Below are 21,406 nucleotides of genomic sequence, written 5' to 3' on the forward strand. Positions count from 1 at the left end.
GAAACTACTATTTTTATGAAACCACAACTCTCTTGCGTTAAATAAATTAATCATAAAAAACTAAAAGTACAAGATTTCTATGAATATCATGAAATGCATATTTGACAAAGTCTCAATATTATAAATATAATGTCATAAAATTATTAAAACATTGACAAAAAAAGATAATCTATGAAGCCTAACTAAAAAATAAATGACTTACAATGTGAAATATCAAGTCAATACTACTAAAACAAATAAAACCAAAAAAATAACATAAGTTCTAAATTCAAAACAATAAAATTTAACATGATACTCTTTTGTCAAATTTCAACATAACATACAAAATATGATTTCAAAGAAAAAAAAAGTCTATAGCCTTATTCAACAATGAGTTCTACCTTAATTTAAAAATTAGTGTACTAACTAAATTATGCTAATGACAAAAAGATAGAATAAATAAATAAATAGTACGAAAAATTGAATGAAATCAAATGAAAAGTATAGAATGAGGATGAGAAGCAAATAAAAAAATAAAAAAATAAAAAAATAATATATGTATATCACTTAATTCCTAACCCTCCTTTGAGAATTGAGAAGTGTAAACTACCCTTCAATTACACTTTTTTTTTTTGAAATGGTTCTTTCATCATGTATTATTCATATAAAAAATGAGTGCATCGGTAATGAGAGATGGAGGATTAGTATCCCACTCCATCGAACCAGACATAGAAACAGATGCTCTAGCAAAACAATGAGCAACCTGATTCGCTGATTTCTTAACAGCCGACAAACAGAGAAAGGTAACTCTTTGATAAGAATTTTACGATAAAAAACTAAAGAATCAAAGTAAGAGTAATTCACCAAGTTTTCTTCTAGATCTTACTTCACAAGTAAATTATCAGTTTCCACAACCAACCTTGTTCTACTGAATCGTTCCTTTAGCCAATTAAGAGCCTCATGCACCCTATAATCTCGTCCAATAACGGGCTAGCCACACGGCCAAGAAATAAAGTTTTCCCCACAATAAATTGACCCAAGTGATCCCGTAGCACCATGCCTATCCCTATCAAACCGGTATTGATATCGTAAGAGGCATCAGTGTTACATTTAATTGTGTCAAGAAGAGGTCGCTCCCATTTAACAATCATTTTTGTAGAAGCAACAGTCATCCCGGCTCCCGAATTGGTGCTCCTCAATTCCTCCAGCTCCTTCTTCGCACGGTACAAAGTGGCAGCGGGCACACTTTATTTATTATTCCAACATAAATTATTTTTGGCTTCCCATAGGCTCCACAAAATCATGACTGCTTCCTCCATTTTTTTTATCATTGCTCTTTCTTTCCTCTTCAAACCATGCCACAAAATCTCCTAGTACATCCTGCCAACCAAATTTGATTGAATCCAACATTGTTTTGCAAATTGACAATCTACCAAGCAATGTTTCATAGTTTCCGATGCTAGAAAACATCGAGGACAAATTGAACTAGCTACACATTTTTTCTTGGAAAGTCTCTCACATGTAGGTAAAATATTTCTCAAAGCTCTCCAAAATAATGTTAAGCACCTTAGGGGGCAAGGATATGATCCAGATGAATTTTCAAAGTTGTTGGTCCTGCGAGTTGGGTATTATGTTTTGATTATAAAGGAGACGATACCCACTTTTCACAGAGTATAATCCTTTGTTGTCCAATTTCCACATCCAAGTATCTCTTCGAGGCCTAATATTCAACGAAATTTGTCTAGCAGTCTCCTGATTAACGTTTCAAGGACACTTCATCCAATTCTAAGTGTCAACGATCACTAGTTAGTATAAAACCCAACTAAATGAGTTGCGGTCGAATCCCACAAGGAGTGGTATGTATTTCAGATTCAATTGGGAAGTATGAACATGTTCAAATCAGTCATAGGAATAAAAGTTATGGAATAAAGACATCATTCAAATTAAGAGGTGACACGAATGTCAAATTGGGGGTTTTGGTTTTTATTGTCAACTACAAACAGTCACAAACAATAAAGCTTAACAATAATGAGACGGGTTCTTGGGATGCGATCGATTATAGGCTAATATGAACAAATGGGTAATTGCAACTATTAGTAATTAGCTAGCTATTAGTGAGTAAGCTAGGCTATAGTGGAGGTAAACTTTCTCTCGAACAATTTACCCCGAATCAAGTGATTTCTCTCAAACATCAACAAACATGCAAAATAATAACATCACATACCTTAGTCCATTCACTCTCTCGAGTTGAATGTGTGGGATTGGGTTTAGAATTCACTCTCTTGAGTTGAACCCAAAAGTCAACTCAATATTCACAGACCATCAATCAATAATTTTTGTTCTAAAACCTCTCTCTCGATCAAGCTAAGAACACAAACCTGGAACTGTATTTGCAAATTAAACCACAATTACTGATTAAACTCACTTCTAAATAGCATTTAAACTAACAATTAACAATACTCATAAACTAAATCAACTCATAATCACATAATCATACCCCAAGAATTGGGGATTTAGCTAGACATCATAAAAAGTTAAAAACCGTTACCAAATTGATTATTCATCAACTGGGTAAGAATAGATTTGTCCTTACAATGCTCCAATTCGAAGAATCTCATGGACCCACTTCCAATTTCTGAGAAGTGACAAACTTCAATTCTTCAAAGCTAAAGAAAAACTAGAGAAAAAGTATCTCCAGCAACTCAAAAACTTGATAAAAAACTGTTCGAAAGAGTAATAGATACTAAACTAAATGTTCAAAAATGTATTTCTAGTCGCCAAAAATGTGTTGTGAAGAGTCACTCGGCAAAGTAAGTCGGGCTCGCCGGACCACTTGGTGAGTCGCCCTTTAGTCTATTTCATCGCCCTTTTGACTTGGTACTCAGCATCCTCCAGGTCTGTAAATTTGGACGATCTATCTTGGCTTTGCGGAATCACTCAGCGATCCACCAACTGCTCCTTTCCATTGCTGACTTGGTTCTTTCCTTCAAGGCTTGGCACACTGGAACTTTAGGCAGTCAAATAGCCATTCGGTGATTCACCAAGTGAACTTGGCGATCACCAGGTTGCCTTTATTCATCCTTTCAGCTTGTTTTGTTCCTTTTTGCTTGTTAGTGTCCTTGCTTTTTTCCTCAATCCATATACCTAAAAATCAAAGGTTTTACATAAGTTATTGGCACAAATTAAACATTTGAGGACACTAATTCTTTATAAACAAAGCCCTAAATGAGTCCAAATCTCGGACTCATCACCTCCATATCAACTTCATTAAAGAGAGCATGTAACAAATCCAAGGCCCATTCTTTCGCTCTTTGTTTCATAAGATATGCCACAAGCAAACTCTCACTTACAAGAAAACTAGAGCTTTCAACATAACTTGAATTCTCCTTAAGGAGCCATGGATCAGCGTAAACCCCTGTTGTCTTTCCATCCCCAATACGTCAGAGACATCTTTGTTTAAAAATATGCTTCCCTGCACATAAACCTCGCCATACAAAGCTAGGATTTGGGCCTAGTTTTGCATGGAGAAAATCAAATTTATGATAGTATCGAGCTTGAAAAAGCTTACTCACAAGAGCCTCAAGCCTAGTTAACTTATTCCACCCTGTTTTGTGAGCATGACAATATTAAAATGATGGAGCTCTCGAAATCCCAGACCCACATCCTCCTTGCGCACACAAACTTTCTGCCAAGACATCCACCTTATTCCTCGATTTTCCCTCGTTCCTGATTTCCACAAAAATCTATTCATGGCTTGCTCAACAGGTTCACATATATTACTGGGAAGTAAGAATATATTCTTCACATAAGTTGGAATTGATTGAACCACTCTTTTGAGCAATACTTCTCGCCCTGCTCGCGAGAGACTAATACATTTCCAACTGTTTATCTTTGCAATTACTCTATCATGAATATAAGCAAAGACGGATTTTTTGCTTCTTCCTACTACTGCCGGCAAGCCAAGATACTTTCCAGGAGTATTCACCTCCTTGACATGAAGGATATCCACAATCTCTTTTTTCACCCTTTCATTTGTATTACGACTGAAGAAAATATCAAATTTTTGAAAATTTACCTGTTGACCAGAGGCTGACTGATAAATCTCCAAACATAGCCTAATAGTTTCTGCCTCCTCCTTTGCTTCTTTAAAAAATATAAAGCATCATCCGCAAAAAATAGGTGCGGAATAGATGGTGCATTAATGCAAATTTTGACACCATGAATTTGGCCCTGAATAGACATTCACTACAACAACGCTGATAAATCTTCCGCGGCTATCAAAAATAGATAAGGTGATATGGGATCACCTTGACTCAAGCCTCTTCTTGGAGAAATATTTTCGAACTGCTTGTCATTGTGACTAAATTTTTAAGTAACTGTCGTTACCATCTGCATAACTTTATTCACCCAAACAAAATCCCATATTTATCATCATTGCTCATAGAAAACCCCATTCAACGCGATCATAAGTTTTACTCATGTCCGTTTTAAGTGTTGCATAACCCACTTTGCCTTGTGTTTTCCTCTTTAGATAATGCATAGCTTCAAATGAAATCATTGTATTATCTGTAATGTATCTTCCTAGAATAAATGCACTTTGGGCCTTAGAGATTATTAGATTCATGCATCATTTCATTCGATTCGCAAGGACTTTATAAGTGATTCTATCAACAACATTGCAAAGAGAGATAAGCCGTAAATTTGAAACAAATTCAGGTTGTTTCTTTTTTGGGATTAACACAATATTAGTATTGTTACTTCCTGGCGCAGGTGACTTATTATTCAAACATTCCATAATGGCCTTAGAAACATCATCTTCTACAGTACTCCAAAACTGTTGAAAAAACCCTGGATTTAATCCATCCGGTCTGGGAGCTTTATCCGGGTGCATGCTAAAAATAGCATGTTTGATCTCTTCAACTTAAAAAGGCGCTTCAAATCCTCATTAATTTCATCGGAAACTTTCCTATAATGACACTAAATGGACTCTGTTGTGTCTTGAATAGATTGTTGTAATAATTTACAATAAGATCACTCAATCCATTTTCCCAGTCAAACAAACTTCTAGACTAATCTTTTAATTGTGATATTGTATTCTTTTTCCGTCGTGAGGTGGCCATAAGATGAAAATAACGAGTATTTTGATCACCTCTTTGCAGCCAAAATTGTTTTTCTCTCTGTTTCTAATAGTTTTCATGTTGCTTCAATAAGATTTCATAAGAATCTTTGGCACTATTATAGAGAGCAACATGAGTTGGGTCTCTACTACCTCTAAGTCTCTTCATCTGTGTTTTGCAATGCCTCATCTTAAGTTGAAATTGTTGCTTTATGTTGCGACCCCAGGTCTGTCAAAAGCTCCCACAATGTTCAATTTGAGATGCAATATGCTGTCCCTTTCCCCGATTCCAACCTTCTTCTACTGCCTCATTAACATCAGTTTCTCAAAGCCATGAATTTTCAAAACGAAACTTCACAAGCGAATATCAAATAATGCTTATTTCTAAAGAGATAAAAAGAGCCTTATGGTCACTACAAGCAGTTTCCATATGATACATCATAGCTCTGTTGAACAGTACACGCCAACCAGTCGTTGCAAGGGCTCTATCCAGCCTCTCTGAAACCTATCAATCTGTACCTCTTCCCCTTTCCCAAGTAAATTTATTTCCAACATACCCCAAGTTATGTAATTCGTAGAAATTAACCACTTGTCGAAAACCATCAAGTCTCCAAACCGGTTGTTGAATTCTCCCCATCTTATCTCCATAGCTCAGAATATCATTGAAATCCCATGCGATACACCACATTAGTGGAGATTTATTCTTCAAAGATTTTAAAATCTACCAAGATTACCTCCTATGATTTGTCTCGGGGCAACCATAGAATCCAGTATATCAAAAGTCAGGAATCTTATGATATGCACCTCCACATCAATAAAATATTTTTGAGAATTGATTACTGAGCACATACCCTTTTCTCTCCATAAAAGGGCTAAGCCACTACTCTGTCCTTCTGGATCAACAACATTCAATCCTTCAAAGCCTAAATTATTACAAATTTGTTGTAATTTAGTCTTGTTAACTTTAGTCTCATGTAAAATAATAAATTGGGCTTCTTTTGTTGGACCAAGTCGTTCAGTTTGAAAATTGTACATTGGTTCCCAAGCCCACGACAATTCCAGATTAAGGAGCTCATTGGGTTAGGCGGGCTTGGAGACCAGAACCCGCCATGGACATGTTTTTTTACCCATCAGAAGGAATTAATTTGCCGGCTGCGTCACGTTTTCTTCTTTTCTCTAACGACGTCAATTCATCATTATCAAGCTCCTCTTCCACTCTATCTTTTCCATATTCAACTCCATCCCTTATAACTATCCCAAGATTCTCGTAATCGTTTCCATTCTTAGCAACACTCTCATTCCCACAATGCACACCATTTCCTCTCTTTTTTGCTCATTCTTTCATTTTACCTCCCTCACTTCCCCAATATTTTCTTCCTGATCATTCCCTGATTTGTTTTCCTTTCTCATACCCAATCCATCCGAAAAATCCTGTTGATAATCCTCTATTTCCTTATCGTGCCACGTGTCTCCCACCGATCTACTTTCCGACTTAATCCATCACATGCCAGCCATGGATCCTTGTCGCCGTTCAACACGCAATTCCAATCCATAAAGAAACTGTACTTTATCACTTTTCGGAAGATGATTTAGTTTGTGGTAAAACTTGCCTGTGTGACCAATCAAACCACAAAAGAAATAGAAAGTTCCCAGTCTTTCATACTTGAATGAGATTTGCACAAATCCAACACCTGGCTACCTAATTTTCATTTATCGTTTAAGTGGTTTTTGGATGTTAATGATCACTCGTATCCTCATATAATCTTTCCAAAGCATATCCTGATTTTTTGTATCATTGTACTTGAAAATACCAATCGTATTACCAATATCTCTAAGAACTCTTTCAGATCTTAGACCTCCCACCAAGTCATGGATTTGAACCCATATATCCAACGATGTAAGTTCTACTTGTCGTGGGTTCTGATCAGGATTGAGAGGACGTAGTAGGACAGGGTTCTGCATAAAGTTCCATGGCCATCTTTAGTTCTTCGATCGTGTTCACGTTGTTGAAAAATTGGAAGATAAAGACATTGTTTCCAAGTTCTTTCACTGTTATACCTTCCCCTTGTCTCCATGCCTTCCCCATTGCATCACTCAGGGAATTAGGATTTACAAACTTGTCTGTAACAGCACGACCTACCACACATCATGGGGGATTAACAATTTTCTCTTCGGGATCAACAACATCCTCATCACCATGGTAGTCTAATTCAATGTCTGAATCATCAAGATTCAGTCTTGACATCTTCTCGACTAGCATACTGTCATTATTCGAACGAGATGTCGACGCCATACCAAAATATAACAGAGAAACACGAGTAGGTGAAACAAAGGCAGTAAATTAGTTTAAAAAACAAAACAAGAGAAAAACAGGACAAAGGCTTTTCAGTTGAACAAGAGAATGGAGGCTCTCATGTAGAGAGAGTTTTTTCTGTTTCATAAATAAGTTAAACAATAAACATAAATTTTAGTAATCTCAAAATATTGGTAGTTCTCACCCTTCAATTACACTTAATTCCTCTCTTACCAAGTAATTAGTTGATCTACCAAATATATCAAAGATTGTAATTATACTCGATTATACCAAATCTCAATCATATTGTGGCTTTCCAAACCATACCTTAGCCTCATTTTGTTGTGCTTTCTATTCCAATATCACAAATATAAGGGTNCACTTAATTCCTCTCTTACCAAGTAATTAGTTGATCTAACAAATATATCAAAGATTGTAATTATACTCGATTATACCAAATCTCAATTACATTGTGGCTTTCCAAACCATACCTTAGCCTCATTTTGTTGTGCTTTCTATTCCAATATCACAAATATAAGGGTACACTTCACATCAAAAAGTTACAATTTAGACAACAGTGCAATGGTGTTGGCATGCATGTTTAATTTCATTATATATCAATCAAGAGGTTTGTGGACCTCAAAGGAAATGTTTGTCAATATTCTATGCATAGATAATTGGCCAAATTGAGAATCGAATCCAATGAACAACTTTTTTACTTTATTATTTCTAGCTAGTGGAGAACAAGATTACCTTTCTTGAATGGAATGTTATCAATGTTATTCCATTTTTCTTTTCTTTTCTTTTATCTACTAGATAGAATAGTGTTAGTTAAAAGATCAGAGCTATCAACATATTAGCTTGAAGGATTAAAATTTAAATTAAGGATAATTATGTCATTTAACTAATACTACTTCCCATTTAATACTCCCTCTGTCCACTATTGTTTGTCAGGATAAGATCATGCACAACCTTTAAGAAAAATTTAATATAAGGTGCAATATGACTAATTTAATCCTACTATTAATTATTATTAAAATGGTTTGTACATTTTGAAAACTATAAAAGCAATTTTTTTCACATTAAGGGTAGAATTGGAAAAAGGTGACTAATTGTTTCTTGATTGTTTAAATTGACAATTAATTTTGGATAACTATTTTTAGTATACCTGACAAACAATAGTGGTCGAAGGGAGTAGTATGTATTGAATTAGTGGGTCCCATTGAATTAATTTTTTACTTTAACACATGGTTCTACATTGCAACTAAACTCATTTACTTTTTGTAAATCGAGAAAAACTTCTTTCAATTCCAGGTTAAAAATATATTTTCAAACTTTTCAAAGACACTTGTACAAAATTTAATACAACACAAATTATGTGATAATATATTCAGAAAACTTTTAAGCTAACAGGAACTAACATTTAAATTTAAACTAGAAACTAACATATAATTTTTTTTATAAATTTTGTTTTTAAGCTAAATTTAGAATTATATTTCTTTAAATATAGAGTAACAATAATAATTAACATAACACATTGATAAGTAAATGGTTTAATATTTATTAATTTATTAAATCTGTGAAGCTATATTATCGAAGTGAAAAAATGCATATTATTAAATGAAGACTATCTGTATTTAACTCAAATTATAATTAATTGAAGATTAAATATATCTAATTTGAATTATGATAACTAAAATTAAAATTTATCAATAACTAAAAGTTGTAATGTTTGCATAAATTATTTTATAACAATTTGTGGATAAGTGTCTTAACTTTTAACAAGTGAAAGTTGAGCATCAAAAGTCAGGAGGTTTGTCTCAATATATTAGTATCCCTACTTGGAAGTGAAAAAATTTGAATATGGACATTATTGTTGGTTTACCCCATACCCGACAACAACATGACTTGATTTGAGTTATTGTAGATCGTTTGATGAAATCGACTCATTTCATTTCCGTCAGGGTATCTTGTTCAGTGAAAGATTATCTTAAGTTGTATCTAAGGGAAATAGTTAGGTTGCATAGAGTTCCCATATCTGTTATCTCCGATCGTGGTACCCAATTCACTTCTCAATTTTGGAATTCTTTCAAAAAAGGGCTTGGTACTCATGTCAAGCTTAGTACGACCTTTCATCCTCAAATTGATGGGCAAACAGAGCATACTATCAAAATTTTGGAAGATATTTTGTGAGATTGTGTGATTGAATTCTAGGGTAATTGGGATGATCATTTGCCTTTGATTAAGTATGCTTGTAATAATAGCTACAATTCAAGCATTGGTATGACTCCATTTGAGGCTCTTTATGGTAGGAGGTGTAGATCTCCTATAGGGTAATTTAAAGTTGGTGAGATTGCTTTGATAGGTTCCAAGTTGGTACATGAGGTTATGGATAAAGTTTAGCTTATTAGAGAAAGATTGAAAATGACTCAAAGTCAACAAAAATTTTATGCCGATGTTAGAAGAAGAGATCTAGAATTTTGTGTTGATGATTGGGTCTACTAGAAAATTTCACCCATGAAGGGTGTAATGAGATTTGGAAAGAAGGGAAAGCTTAGTCCCCGTTATGTGGGTTCATATCAGATTTTAAGGCGTATTGGTAAAGTTGCTTAAGAACTTAATTTGCCTAATGACTTAGCATCGGTACATCCGATTTTACATGTCTCTTTGTTGAAGAAATGTGTTGGTGATTCGACATCTATTGCATCATTGGAGAGTCTTGGTATAAAAGAGAGCTTTTCTTATGAAAAAGTTCTGGTAGAGATTTTGGACCAGCAAGTTAAAAATATGAGGAATAAGGAAGTTTCGTTTGTAAAGATCTGATGAAAGAATCAAAGAGTTGAGGGTGTTACTTGGGAGGCCGAGGCCGATATGATGTCCCATTATCCCCATATTTTTCTCTCAGATCCTATTCTAGCTTCAGGTATTTACTTCCTCATGGTTCATTCCTTTGGTTTCATGTGACTTAGTCATTCTTATGTTTCACATGCATGCATGCTCATGAAAATTTGATTATTGAGAAAAATGAGTTAGCTTGATTGATTTCTTCAAGATTATGTGCATTTGATTATGACTTGCATGTTTGCCTTATGAAATGATGTTGTGAATATATTTTAGCTTGGAATTGATGTTCTTCCTTGGTTATGTGCATTTTGATGGAGTTGCATTCTTGTTGGGTTGTTAGATCTTTTCCTCTACCCTCTGTATGTTGTCTTGAGTTTCATGCGAGGACGAATATTTTCAAGGAAAGATAATTTAACAGCTAGGATTCCAAAAGGGAAGGACAACATTAAATTGTAGCACTAGGTTTAGATCTACCAGACCAGTCTATGGTTCATAGGTATTCCTAAAGATCGTAGACCAATCTCGTAGAAAAGAGAGAAAAATAATTTTTAAAAATCAAGTATCGGTACCTTTTCTATGGTTTACCAGTGTGGTCCATCATAGGATCTACGAATCATAGATATGCCTCATATGTGGACCGGTAGGTCCAGACTTAGTGAAATTTTGAGGTTCAAGATGAGTTCTACGGTTACGGTCTATGGACCGTAGAAAGACCCCATCAAAAGTTAAGTGATTTGTAAGTACTTGGTCTACAGTTGACCAGTACAAACCTTAGAAAGTTCTACGCTCCGTAGGTCAGAACCATAGATCGAGTTAGACATTTTTTAGGAATTATGGGTCTTTTCCTAATTATTTAAACCCAATACTATGTCGGTTTGTCTTCTACCCTAAGACCTATATAAAGCTTTTAATCCCTAAAACTACCCACTTCAACCCCATTCTCCTAATTCCCCAAAACCTAACAAAATTCATTCCCCAATTTCCTCTCAACCTAAGAAAAAGAAGAAGTTAGGATTCATTCAAGGGTATCAATTCACCAGTCATCTTGGGCTTGCTATGATTTGAATAACAAGGTATGTGGGTATTCACCCATAGAGTCCATTCCTCATCAATTTAATTTCAATTGATCAAGTTAGAGATCCAATTCAATCTTTTTGGGTTTCATTCAATTATGATTTATTACTTTTGATTAAGTCTTCTAACGGATGAGTCAAGGTTAATACATGATATTTAGTTGAAATATGTTAACCCATGCCTAACTTATGTTTTTCAACTATGAACCTATGATGAATCCATGAACTATGAACTTTAAATAATTATGCATGTCTTATGAAAATGATGACTATGGTGATAGGGTGCTTTTCGATGAAAGTGTCAATTTTATTGTGAAAGGTTTTCTAATATACGAATATGATCATGATTGTGAAAGTAATTTCTCACATATGGATTCTCATTGGTGAAAGGTTTTCTCACCAATGTTGAAGTACAATTTAAGGAGCTATTCTATGTTTTGGTATTAAAGATGTGGATCAGTATTGATCATTTTCTTACTTGTGTTATAATGATATTTGACTGTTACCTATTTCGTTGGGATTTAGACTTAGCACCGAGAGGGCGTTGAGGTAGGGACTCAATTAGGGTAGTCTCTAGTAGCAACCTCTAGTCCCAAACTACATGCCCCTGTAGGATTATCTTAAATGACCTAGCTAGTGGATCCAATCAAGAAAACGATGATATATATGGATTCTACCTTGACAAGTAGATTCACCTTCTTTTGGTATGAGGGATATACTGGATTTCATGACATTGCTCTCATGGTCTTATTGTCGGTTAAAGCTAATATCCCACAAAAATGACTATATTTCTTCAAAGCTTTTCTTATGTCTCTTATTTTAATGTATTGACCATATTTCATGATTTACATGTCATTTCCTTGTTAAGCTTTTAAATGTTCAAATATTGGTCATGCCTTACATGTTTTAAGTCATTCATACTATCATGTTTATTTTATTCATATTGCCCCATACTTAGTACATTCCATATACTAACGCATATTTGTGCCTACATTGTCTCATTAGTGTAGGGTCCCACACTCCAACCCCTCACTCACATGGCTAGGGGTGTTCATGGTTCGATTTGAATCGATTATTGGTTAAAACTAAAACCAAAACAATCTAGTTGGGGTTTTCAAATTTCTAAAACCAAACCAAATGAAAAAATAATCATTAGTTTGGTTATTGTTGGTTTGGTTCAGTTATTCTGGTTTTGTCTATAACACCCCGAAATTTTTTTGAGCTAAGACTCGAACTATCCTTCGTTGTAAGTAGGATTTTACCAAGGAATTTGAAATTTTCTTGAATGTTAAGGTCACTAGATGTAGCACCTTGAGTTTAAAGAAGAACTAAAGAGAATTCAATCAAGTCGTTCCTAAGTTCTTCTAAGTTTTGGGTCAACTTCAAACTATCATAACTTTAATACATGATGAGTTAGGTGACCCATAAGATATCTAATGAAAGATCTTTGAATTTTATTTCCAACGCCATCAAGTTTGCTAAGTTTAGAGTTCGAATGAGTAAAATATGCCTTTTTGAACTTAGGCTGCCCAGTTAAGGAAAGTTACCCGAAAATAGTGATGCGTATTTTGATCTTTTCCTTACCCAATCAAATTTAATTCGTGTTTAGCAAGGTTTTAAGGGTCTAATCTGATTAGGTTCAATTTATAATCCTAATCTATTCTTAGGGTTTTAGTTGAGAGTTCAAGAAGAGAAAAAAGGAGAAAAGAGGAAAGGATCAAAGCGTTCGTCGAGATTCTTGAGTTTCGTTATGGATTTTCGCCAATGGTTTGATCCCTAAGAGGTATGTTAGCTTTCATAGTGTTGGGTTCATTCAACAACGCGCCAATCATGTTATTTTCAGCGTAATTTTATCCTAGAAAGTTGAGGGTTTGATGTTCTTGATTAGTGCTCTTGAATGTGCTTTCGTTCTTGAATTAGGATTGGTTTGATGAGTTCTTGAAATATAAAGTTAGTGAACTGAGGGTGGTTTGGAGTAGATTATCTTTTACATAAGTTGAGTATTCGAATCTAAGTGATTGGGAAAGAAACCATTCGATTCTAGGCGAATTAGGGTCGAAAAATGAGTAAGAAAAAGTCGGACAGAAGTAAAGTACTAGGTCCGCGACGCGGATCTATTCCTTCAAAGTAAAACTTTCCTCTCCACATTATGGAGAGAACACAGAATCCACTATTTCAAAATTATTGCGTGGCCAAATATTTATATGGATCTCCGCGTCGCGGACTTGCTTCTTAGATAGTATTTTTGAACCGTTTCTCATGATTTATTTATCTAAAACTCATTTAAATCATCACTATACCTTTCCTATCATAAATCGTAACCTTGAATTCATAATTAAAATTCAAGGTAGAGTTAAGAGTCAAGTTTTGAAAGCTCTTCCGAACATTTTAAGAAAGTCCCTTTGAGTCTTTTTTATGAGTCTTCTACAATTTCTAATAACGTGTTCCAAGACTCGAGCAAGTGAGTATGAGAATGAGGAGAATGTATTCATGAGTCTACTTTATCATCACGAGATCCTTAATATCATGAACCATAACTCTTGAATTTATAATTCACATTCAAGAGAGAGTTAAGAGTAGAGTTCAAGAAAGTCATTGAGATCAAATGTTAATCCCTTGAGATCAACTATCAATTTGAACTATGCTTTGAGCAAGTAAGTATGAGAATGAGAAGAGTCATATACATGAGTTTCATATTGTTATTCAGACCCTTGAGTCGAGTCGTTCATGCCCATAATTCTGCATGAACCCTATGAGTCGAGCAGTCTAGAGATGAGTAGTATCATTGAGTCTTGAGTTCTGAGTACTGGGGTTTTTTATTGTTATAAAGATCCCTAGGTTGAGTCGTTCATTTCATAATTCCACATGAACCCTATGATTTGAGTTGTAAATTTTAAAAAGTTTTTTAAAGCCAACACTTGAGTTCTTAAATTGAGTTTTGAGAGAGTAAAGATGAGTTTTGAGAAAAGAGTTTTCTAAAACATGATTAGTATGACAATCGAGTATGCCATCAATGTATGAGCAATATGGTATTTAGATATACCATCAATGTTTATGCAGTATGACTTTCTGAATATGNTATCATAAATCGTAACCTTGAATTCATAATTAAAATTCAAGGTAGAGTTAGGAGTCAAGGTTTGAGAGCTCTTCCGAACATTTTGAGAAAGTCCCTTTGAGTCTTTTTTATGAGTCTTCTACAATTTCTAATAACGTGTTCCAAGACTCGAGCAAGTGAGTATGAGAATGAGGAGAATGTATTCATGAGTCTACTTTATCATCACGAGATCCTTAATATCATGAACCATAACTCTTGAATTCATAATTCACATTCAAGAGAGAGTTAAGAGTAGAGTTCAAGAAAGTCATTGAGATCAAATGTGAATCCCTTGTGATCAACTATCAATTTGAACTATGCTTTGAGCAAGTAAGTATGAGAATGAGAAGAGTTGTATACATGAGTTTCATATTGTTATTCAGACCCTTGAATCGAGTCTTTCATGCCCATAATTCTGCATGAACCCTATGAGTCGAGCAGTCTAGAGATGAGTAGTATCATTGAGTCTTGAGTTCTGAGTACTGGGGTTTTTTATTGTTATAAAGATCCCTAGGTTGAGTCGTTCATTTCATAATTCCACATGAACCCTATGATTTGAGTTGTAAATTTTAAAAAGTTTTTTAAAGCCAACACTTGAGTTCTTAAATTGAGTTTTGAGAGAGTAAAGATGAGTTTTGAGAAAAGAGTTTTCTAAAACATGATTAGTATGACAATCGAGTATGCCATCAATGTATGAGCAATATGGTATTTAGATATACCATCAATGTTTATGCAGTATGACTTTCTGAATATGGTTTTGAAATGTTTTTGGGAAAGAGCAGAGTTGAGTTCATGTTCTTTAAAATGATATATGAGAACTAAGTATTTCAAGAGTAAATGTTTTCACATTTAAGATGAGACGAAACTGAGATTTCCAAAAGAGCTTTTGAGCTAGTTTTTGAGTAATAATCTCAAACCACCGAAAGAGTTATGTTTTTTTAAATATGTGAGCTAGTTACATTTTGGGAGTAGTATTGAGCACCGATATGGGGACGAGTTTGAGTTCAGATAATTCAAAGTCTCCATAAACCGTGTAGCCAACATAGGTAGAAAAGGGTCATACTTTTTAGATGATTCCTTAATGTTTTTAGCATAGACTAGTGGATCCACTTATTGAGTAGGTTTTATACCCCGACAAAGTATAGAACGACCCTGACAGCGTGCGGCAAGACCCTGTATCATCACATAGCTCATAGTGATGGTTGTCGGTTAGAGAAACTCCCACAGAGATATTTTGTATTCTTATGTACACAGAGTTTACTTTGTATATTCATATACAAGCAGATTTGATCTTGTATCCTTGCATACAAACTAAGTTACTGTTGCAGTTTTCAATACATTGAGCTGATTTTTATTGTTTTAAAAGTTTTCCATATATTGCATCTGTACTGTTGCTTTATATTGAGTATCCAGAGTTGAGTATCCAGAGTTGAGTATCTTAGTATTGAGTCGAGCCTTATTTCACTGAGTTGAATATCTTATCATTGAGTTGGGTCATATTTTCTCTAAGTTGAATTGAACTATGTTTCTTTGAGTGGAGTTGAGTTGAGTGAGTTTAGAATAGGTAAGTATGTTTCTATTCCACTAGTTCAAGCTTATATTTATGCTTTAGAATTCCCCTTACATTCTCATACATTCCATGTACTAAGCCATTTGGTCTGCATCATTTCATGATGTAGATACAGGTACTCGGGATCATTAACAGGCGTTTCGTTGATACCACATGCAGTTCGAGTTAGCTATGGTGAGCCTCCTTTCTTCCGGAGGGTTCCACTTGTCCTTTCAGTTATATCGGTTGTTAGGATATCGTGGGTCTTGTCCCGACTTTCATCTTTATCAGTTAGAGGCTTTATAGATGGATCGTAGAGTTTGAGAAGTCTGTTTCATTTATCTTATTAAATGTTTTAAAGACTTGAGTTGCCTATTGTTGGCTTGTTGAATATTCTATTTACATTCAGAGTAAATCATTTGAGTTAAAGCTTTGTATTTGAGTTTCATGAATTTTATTCAGTTTTTAAGCTTTATATAGTTGAATCAGTTGTCCGGTTGTAGTTAGCTAGGATGAGGGTTCGCTTGGGGACCAACAATGGTTCTCGAGTGCCGACCACATCCAGGGTGTAGGCTCGGGTAGTGACATTTTCTACTTTGAGGACATACATATCTCGATAGACACAAACACCTAGTACATGAACAATCCACATGAAAGTTACTATCGGCCCAATTAAGCAATTATGCAATACTTGAGTTATTATCTGAACAAAGTGATTCAGTTAAGAGAAAGTATGACTATCTTATGTGAGGTAGGGTAGGTAAAGACTAAAGTAATATATTTTGATGGACTTGAACGTAGAATTGTAATAGCTAGTCTAAAATTTAAGTGTTGGGCTAGAGAAAATGATAAAGTTAAAGACAAAAGTTAAATTCAACAAAAAATTTATATTTTTTTATGAATAATATATAAATGATTGTAATATTTATATATCTAATCTATTGGTTCGGTTTGGTTATTTTTGTAGTTGTTTTTGAGTAAAACCAAAACCAAACCAAACAATATCAATGTTCAAATTTTAAAACCAAACTCAACCAAACAAAACCAAATATCGATTATTTTAATTAGTTTGGTTCGGATTGGTTTTTTTAAACATAACCATGAACAACCCTTCCCGTGGCTAGTTGATTTCTTTCAGATTTCAAGAGATTGGTGAGTCCTCATGTTCCGAGGACCGAGACACTTTTATTTGTTTTATGTCTTTCTAGTTTTGAATGATGTATGTGGTGTATGGATTACGTTCTAACCACTTCTTATGATATTTAGGTGGCTTATTGAGACTGATTTTAGACTTCCTCTTTGTCAAACTCTTTTGAAATATGAAATTCTATCTTTTGAATTTTTTATTTCTATTATCTTGTATGATGTATGCTAAGTGGCTTGTGTGGGCCTCTTGGGGTTCTATACGCCATGTTACACCTAGTGTATACTTTAGATCGTGATACTGATGTTACATTTTGCATATGTTTCATGATGCAGGATCTAGTACTAGTTATCAGTGGTAATCGTTCGAGCTTGTTTTAGTTGTTGATCAGAGGCGAAGGTGAGCACTTGGCGCCTTGGACTTACCGGTCTCCTTCTGTTTTTCATATAACTAGTCTTTGCATTTTGAGACAAGTTTTGTATTTGAGGTTCACTTGTGGGACTTGTATTCTTTTATTTAGACAACTCTGTACTCGTGACTTTCAGGGTTTGGGAGAGATCTCTTATATATAATGTTGGTTTGCTTCCACTTGTTGTCTGTTTTTGTTGTTATTTTATTGCTTCCACAATGTTTCTTCCCTTATATCCATAACTTTTTGTTCCTGGTTACAAGTTGACTTACCTACTGATGGCTTATAGTAGGTGTCATCATGATTCGAAACGGGCTGTAATACTTACCACACAATAAAATCTCAAAATTGCCTTAACCCGAGCTCAAAATCTCCCCAAATTGAGTTTTTAAAAATTATTTGCAAAAAACAAAATCGATATTTTGTATAATGTTACATATCGGGTGTATAATAGGAAAAAATACGCAAATTGGCAAACGTTACTAGTGTGTTGTTAATATTGGTATATGAAAATAGTGGGCTATACGATTGAAAACTAAAAAAACTTGGCCAAATATATATATATATATATATAGATAGGTGCAATGTAGTGTGTTGTGGATGTACTTTTGTGGGAATTTCATTGGACGAAACTTTTGCCACTAATATATACCATTCCTACTACACTTTCCCTTGTTATCTTCCTCTATAGGCACTCAAAACTCCAAATAAACAGAGCTATATAAACCATCTGCAAAAAACACATCTTTCTCACAACAAAAGCGAAAATTTATTGTGTGAATCGAACATGTCTTCGAGTAATAACATAACAGCTTTCTTGAACTTCTTGGCATTCATGTGTTCTATCCCTATAATCGCATCAGGCACTTGGCTGGCTTCAAATCCTGACAACGAATGCATTCACTGGCTCAGATGGCCAGTCGTGTTCATTGGAATTGCCATCATGTTGGTTTCTTTGACTGGCTTTATTGGAGCTTACTGGAAAAAAGAAGGCCTTTTAGGTGTCTACTTGGTGTGTATGGCCCTTCTTATCGTCCTTCTCCTCGTGCTCCTCGTACTTGCCTTTGTGGTCACGGGTCCAACCGGGGATTATATGGTGCCTGGAAGAGCTTACCGTGATTATAGGCTTGAAGGGTTTTCTTACTGGTTGAGGGATCATATTGTAGGCCCTGATAATTGGGGCAATATTAGGGCATGTTTGGCTGATTCTGCTATTTGTTCTAAGCTTAACAATCAGTATGTTACCGCGGAACAGTTCTTTGCTGCTGATCTATCACCTATTCAGGTAAACTAATTTCATACATACATATGTTTCATTTAATGTGTTGTTCCGTGTTTCAAACAAGGTTGGATAGTTCATGTAGGCAGTTTATTTCCAGAAAATGTTTTTCTCCGTACCAAACACACCCTTAATCAATTTGGCTTAGTTATACTGTAATTGTCTTTACTAGTGTTTGAGGTACAGCAAAAACAAAAGTAACAAGGTAAGGTTTTTACATATGTAATTTGACAGCTTTTGCTTCTGAAGAGGCTTGTTTGCAAAAACAAGTGTTTCACAGACAGATGTTGTCTTACCACTTTATTCTCTCCCTCGATCCCCTCACTCAAAAATAAAAAAGGATGGAGGAAGTTTTTTTTGGATATTGAGTATTTATTTCAAGTCTTTTATTTATTTGACATTTACGGAAAAATTAGTTTGACTTTACACAAAGTTTAGGAAAGAAAGGAAAACTTTTGAAACTTGTGCTCTAAAATAAGTGATAGATATTTGTATGACTGTAAATCATTTAATTAAAGGTTAAATGAGTATTTTAAAGTTAAATGATTACTTAATATAAATATGTGTCATTCTTTTTGAACTGACTAAAAATAAAAGGGAAAAGGGTCAAATATGCCCCTAAACTATTCGAAAAGGTCTAGATATACCCCCGTTTAAAATTTGTCTCACTTGTGCCCTCGCCGTCCAACTTTTCGTCTAGATATGCCTTTATGGGCGTTAAACGTCAAATGGAATTGCCATGTCATTTTTACATTACCACGTGGCATTGGAAAAGGGTCAAATATACCCCTAAACTATTCGAAAAGGTCTAGATATACCCCCTTTTAAATAAACTACCCGACCCGTTTTCAACAATTTTTTTTAAATTTATATTTTTTTGGTAAATCTCGAAAATGAGTAATTGACTAATAAAAAATAGAAAAAAAATATAAAATTAACGCAAAAAATTCACAAATAAATATAGTAACCTTAAATTCAACAATTTCAACAATTTTTTTAAATTTTTATTTTTTTTCAATAAATCCCGAAAATGAGTAATTGATTAATAAAAAATATGAAAAATATGAAAATGACTTTATGCTGAATTTTTAGGTTATATTTTTCATATTTTTTATTAATCAATTACTCATTTTCGTGATTTATCGAAAAAAAATAAAACTTTAAAAAAAAATTGAAATTGTTGAATTTAAGGTTACTATATTTATTTGCGAATTTTTGGCGTTAATTTTATATATTTTTTCATATTTTTCCTATTTTTTATTAGTCAATTACTCATTTTCGTGATTTACCAAAAAAATAAAAATTTTAAAAAAATTGTTGAAAATGGGTCGGGTAGTTTATTTAAAAGGGGGATATATCTAGACCTTTTCGAATAGTTTAGGGGTATATTTGACCATTTTCCAATGCCAGGTGATAATGTAAAAATGACGTGGCAATTCCATTTGGCGTTTAACGCCCATAAGGGCATATCTAGACGAAAAGTTGGACGGCGAGGGCACGAGTGAGCTAAACTTTAAATGAGGGGTATATCTAGACCTTTTCGAATAGTTTAGGGGCATATTTGACCCTTTTCCCAAAATAAAATTATGTCATATAAACTGGGACAGATAATACAAATTGTATCAGTAGTATCACATAAATTGTTATGGAGAATACAGAGGGAGAGAGAGAGGAAGAAGAATAAAGATAGGATTGACAACCATGGTCCATGTAAGCATCTTTTACATATTTCATGTGGCTCTACATGAAAATGAGCCTACCTTCCTTCAATTGATGAATCTCACACACACACACATATATATATATATATTAGCTTAAGAAGTAAGAACAAATTTGACATAAACAATGTTAACCTTGATGATTTTTATTATTTTTCATTTGTTCTAACACTAGCATTACTTGTTCCTTAATTATATTCCAGTCTGGATGTTGTAAACCTCCAACAATTTGTGGATACCAGTATATGAACCCAACCTTGTGGATTAACCCAACAAATGGAGTAGTAGATGTTGATTGCTCTATCTGGAACAATGACCCTAATCAATTATGCTACAACTGTGATTCTTGCAAAGGTGGCCTACTTGGAAATCTCAGGAAAGAATGGAAGAAATCTAATCTCATTCTCATCATAACTTTGGTCATTCTCATATCGCTTTATCTCATTGGTTGTTGTGCTTATAAGAATACTCTAACTAAATCAAATTCCAAGGGTAAAAAATAGTTTTAGTTAATGGTTTTTCATTTGAAGTTCAATTGTTTTCTTTTTTTCCAGTATTTTGTGCTAAGGGGGGAAAATATGATATTGTTGGCATACATATTTAGTTTATGGTTTTTGATTTGAACTGCTAATTTCATTACTAGCTCCATGACCTCCGTCCGTATCTTTACTTGTCAAATTTTGACTTGACACATCTATTAAGAAAATAATAATTAGCATAGTGAGTTTATCATTTATCCCTATTAATTGATAGAATCTTAAATATATACTCCGTCTGTCCAACAATAATTGTCCACTATACTATTTTGGAATGTCCAACAATAATTGTTCACTTTATGAAATTAATGGATAATTTTACACTTAGTTCCTAATTAACATTTATCGTTAAATATAGTTATTTCCCTA

At 34.1% G+C, this 21,406-nt stretch overlaps 1 protein-coding gene across 1 annotated transcript; it reads left to right on the plus strand.

Annotated features, from left to right (window-relative positions):
- Positions 1 to 18,183: 18,183 nt before the first annotated feature.
- On the plus strand, positions 18,184 to 21,036 carry LOC125860164 (tetraspanin-2-like). The gene is made up of 2 exons (XM_049540064.1): positions 18,184 to 18,789; positions 20,705 to 21,036. The coding sequence occupies exons 1-2, from the start codon at positions 18,292 to 18,294 to the stop codon at positions 21,002 to 21,004; spliced, it is 798 nt and encodes a 265-aa protein (XP_049396021.1). The 5' UTR covers positions 18,184 to 18,291; the 3' UTR covers positions 21,005 to 21,036.
- Positions 21,037 to 21,406: the final 370 nt, after the last annotated feature.

This window comes from Solanum stenotomum, chromosome 3 (assembly GCF_019186545.1).
Source record: "Solanum stenotomum isolate F172 chromosome 3, ASM1918654v1, whole genome shotgun sequence".
Classification (NCBI taxonomy): Eukaryota; Viridiplantae; Streptophyta; class Magnoliopsida; order Solanales; family Solanaceae; genus Solanum; species Solanum stenotomum.

Coding starts and splice junctions, on each gene's coding strand:
- LOC125860164 (XM_049540064.1), top strand. CDS start 18,292: ATGTCTTCGAGTAATAACATAACAGCTTTCTTGAACTTCTTGGCATTC. Junction 18,790..20,704: donor CTGATCTATCACCTATTCAG/GTAAACTAATTT, acceptor ATTATATTCCAG/TCTGGATGTTGTAAACCTCC.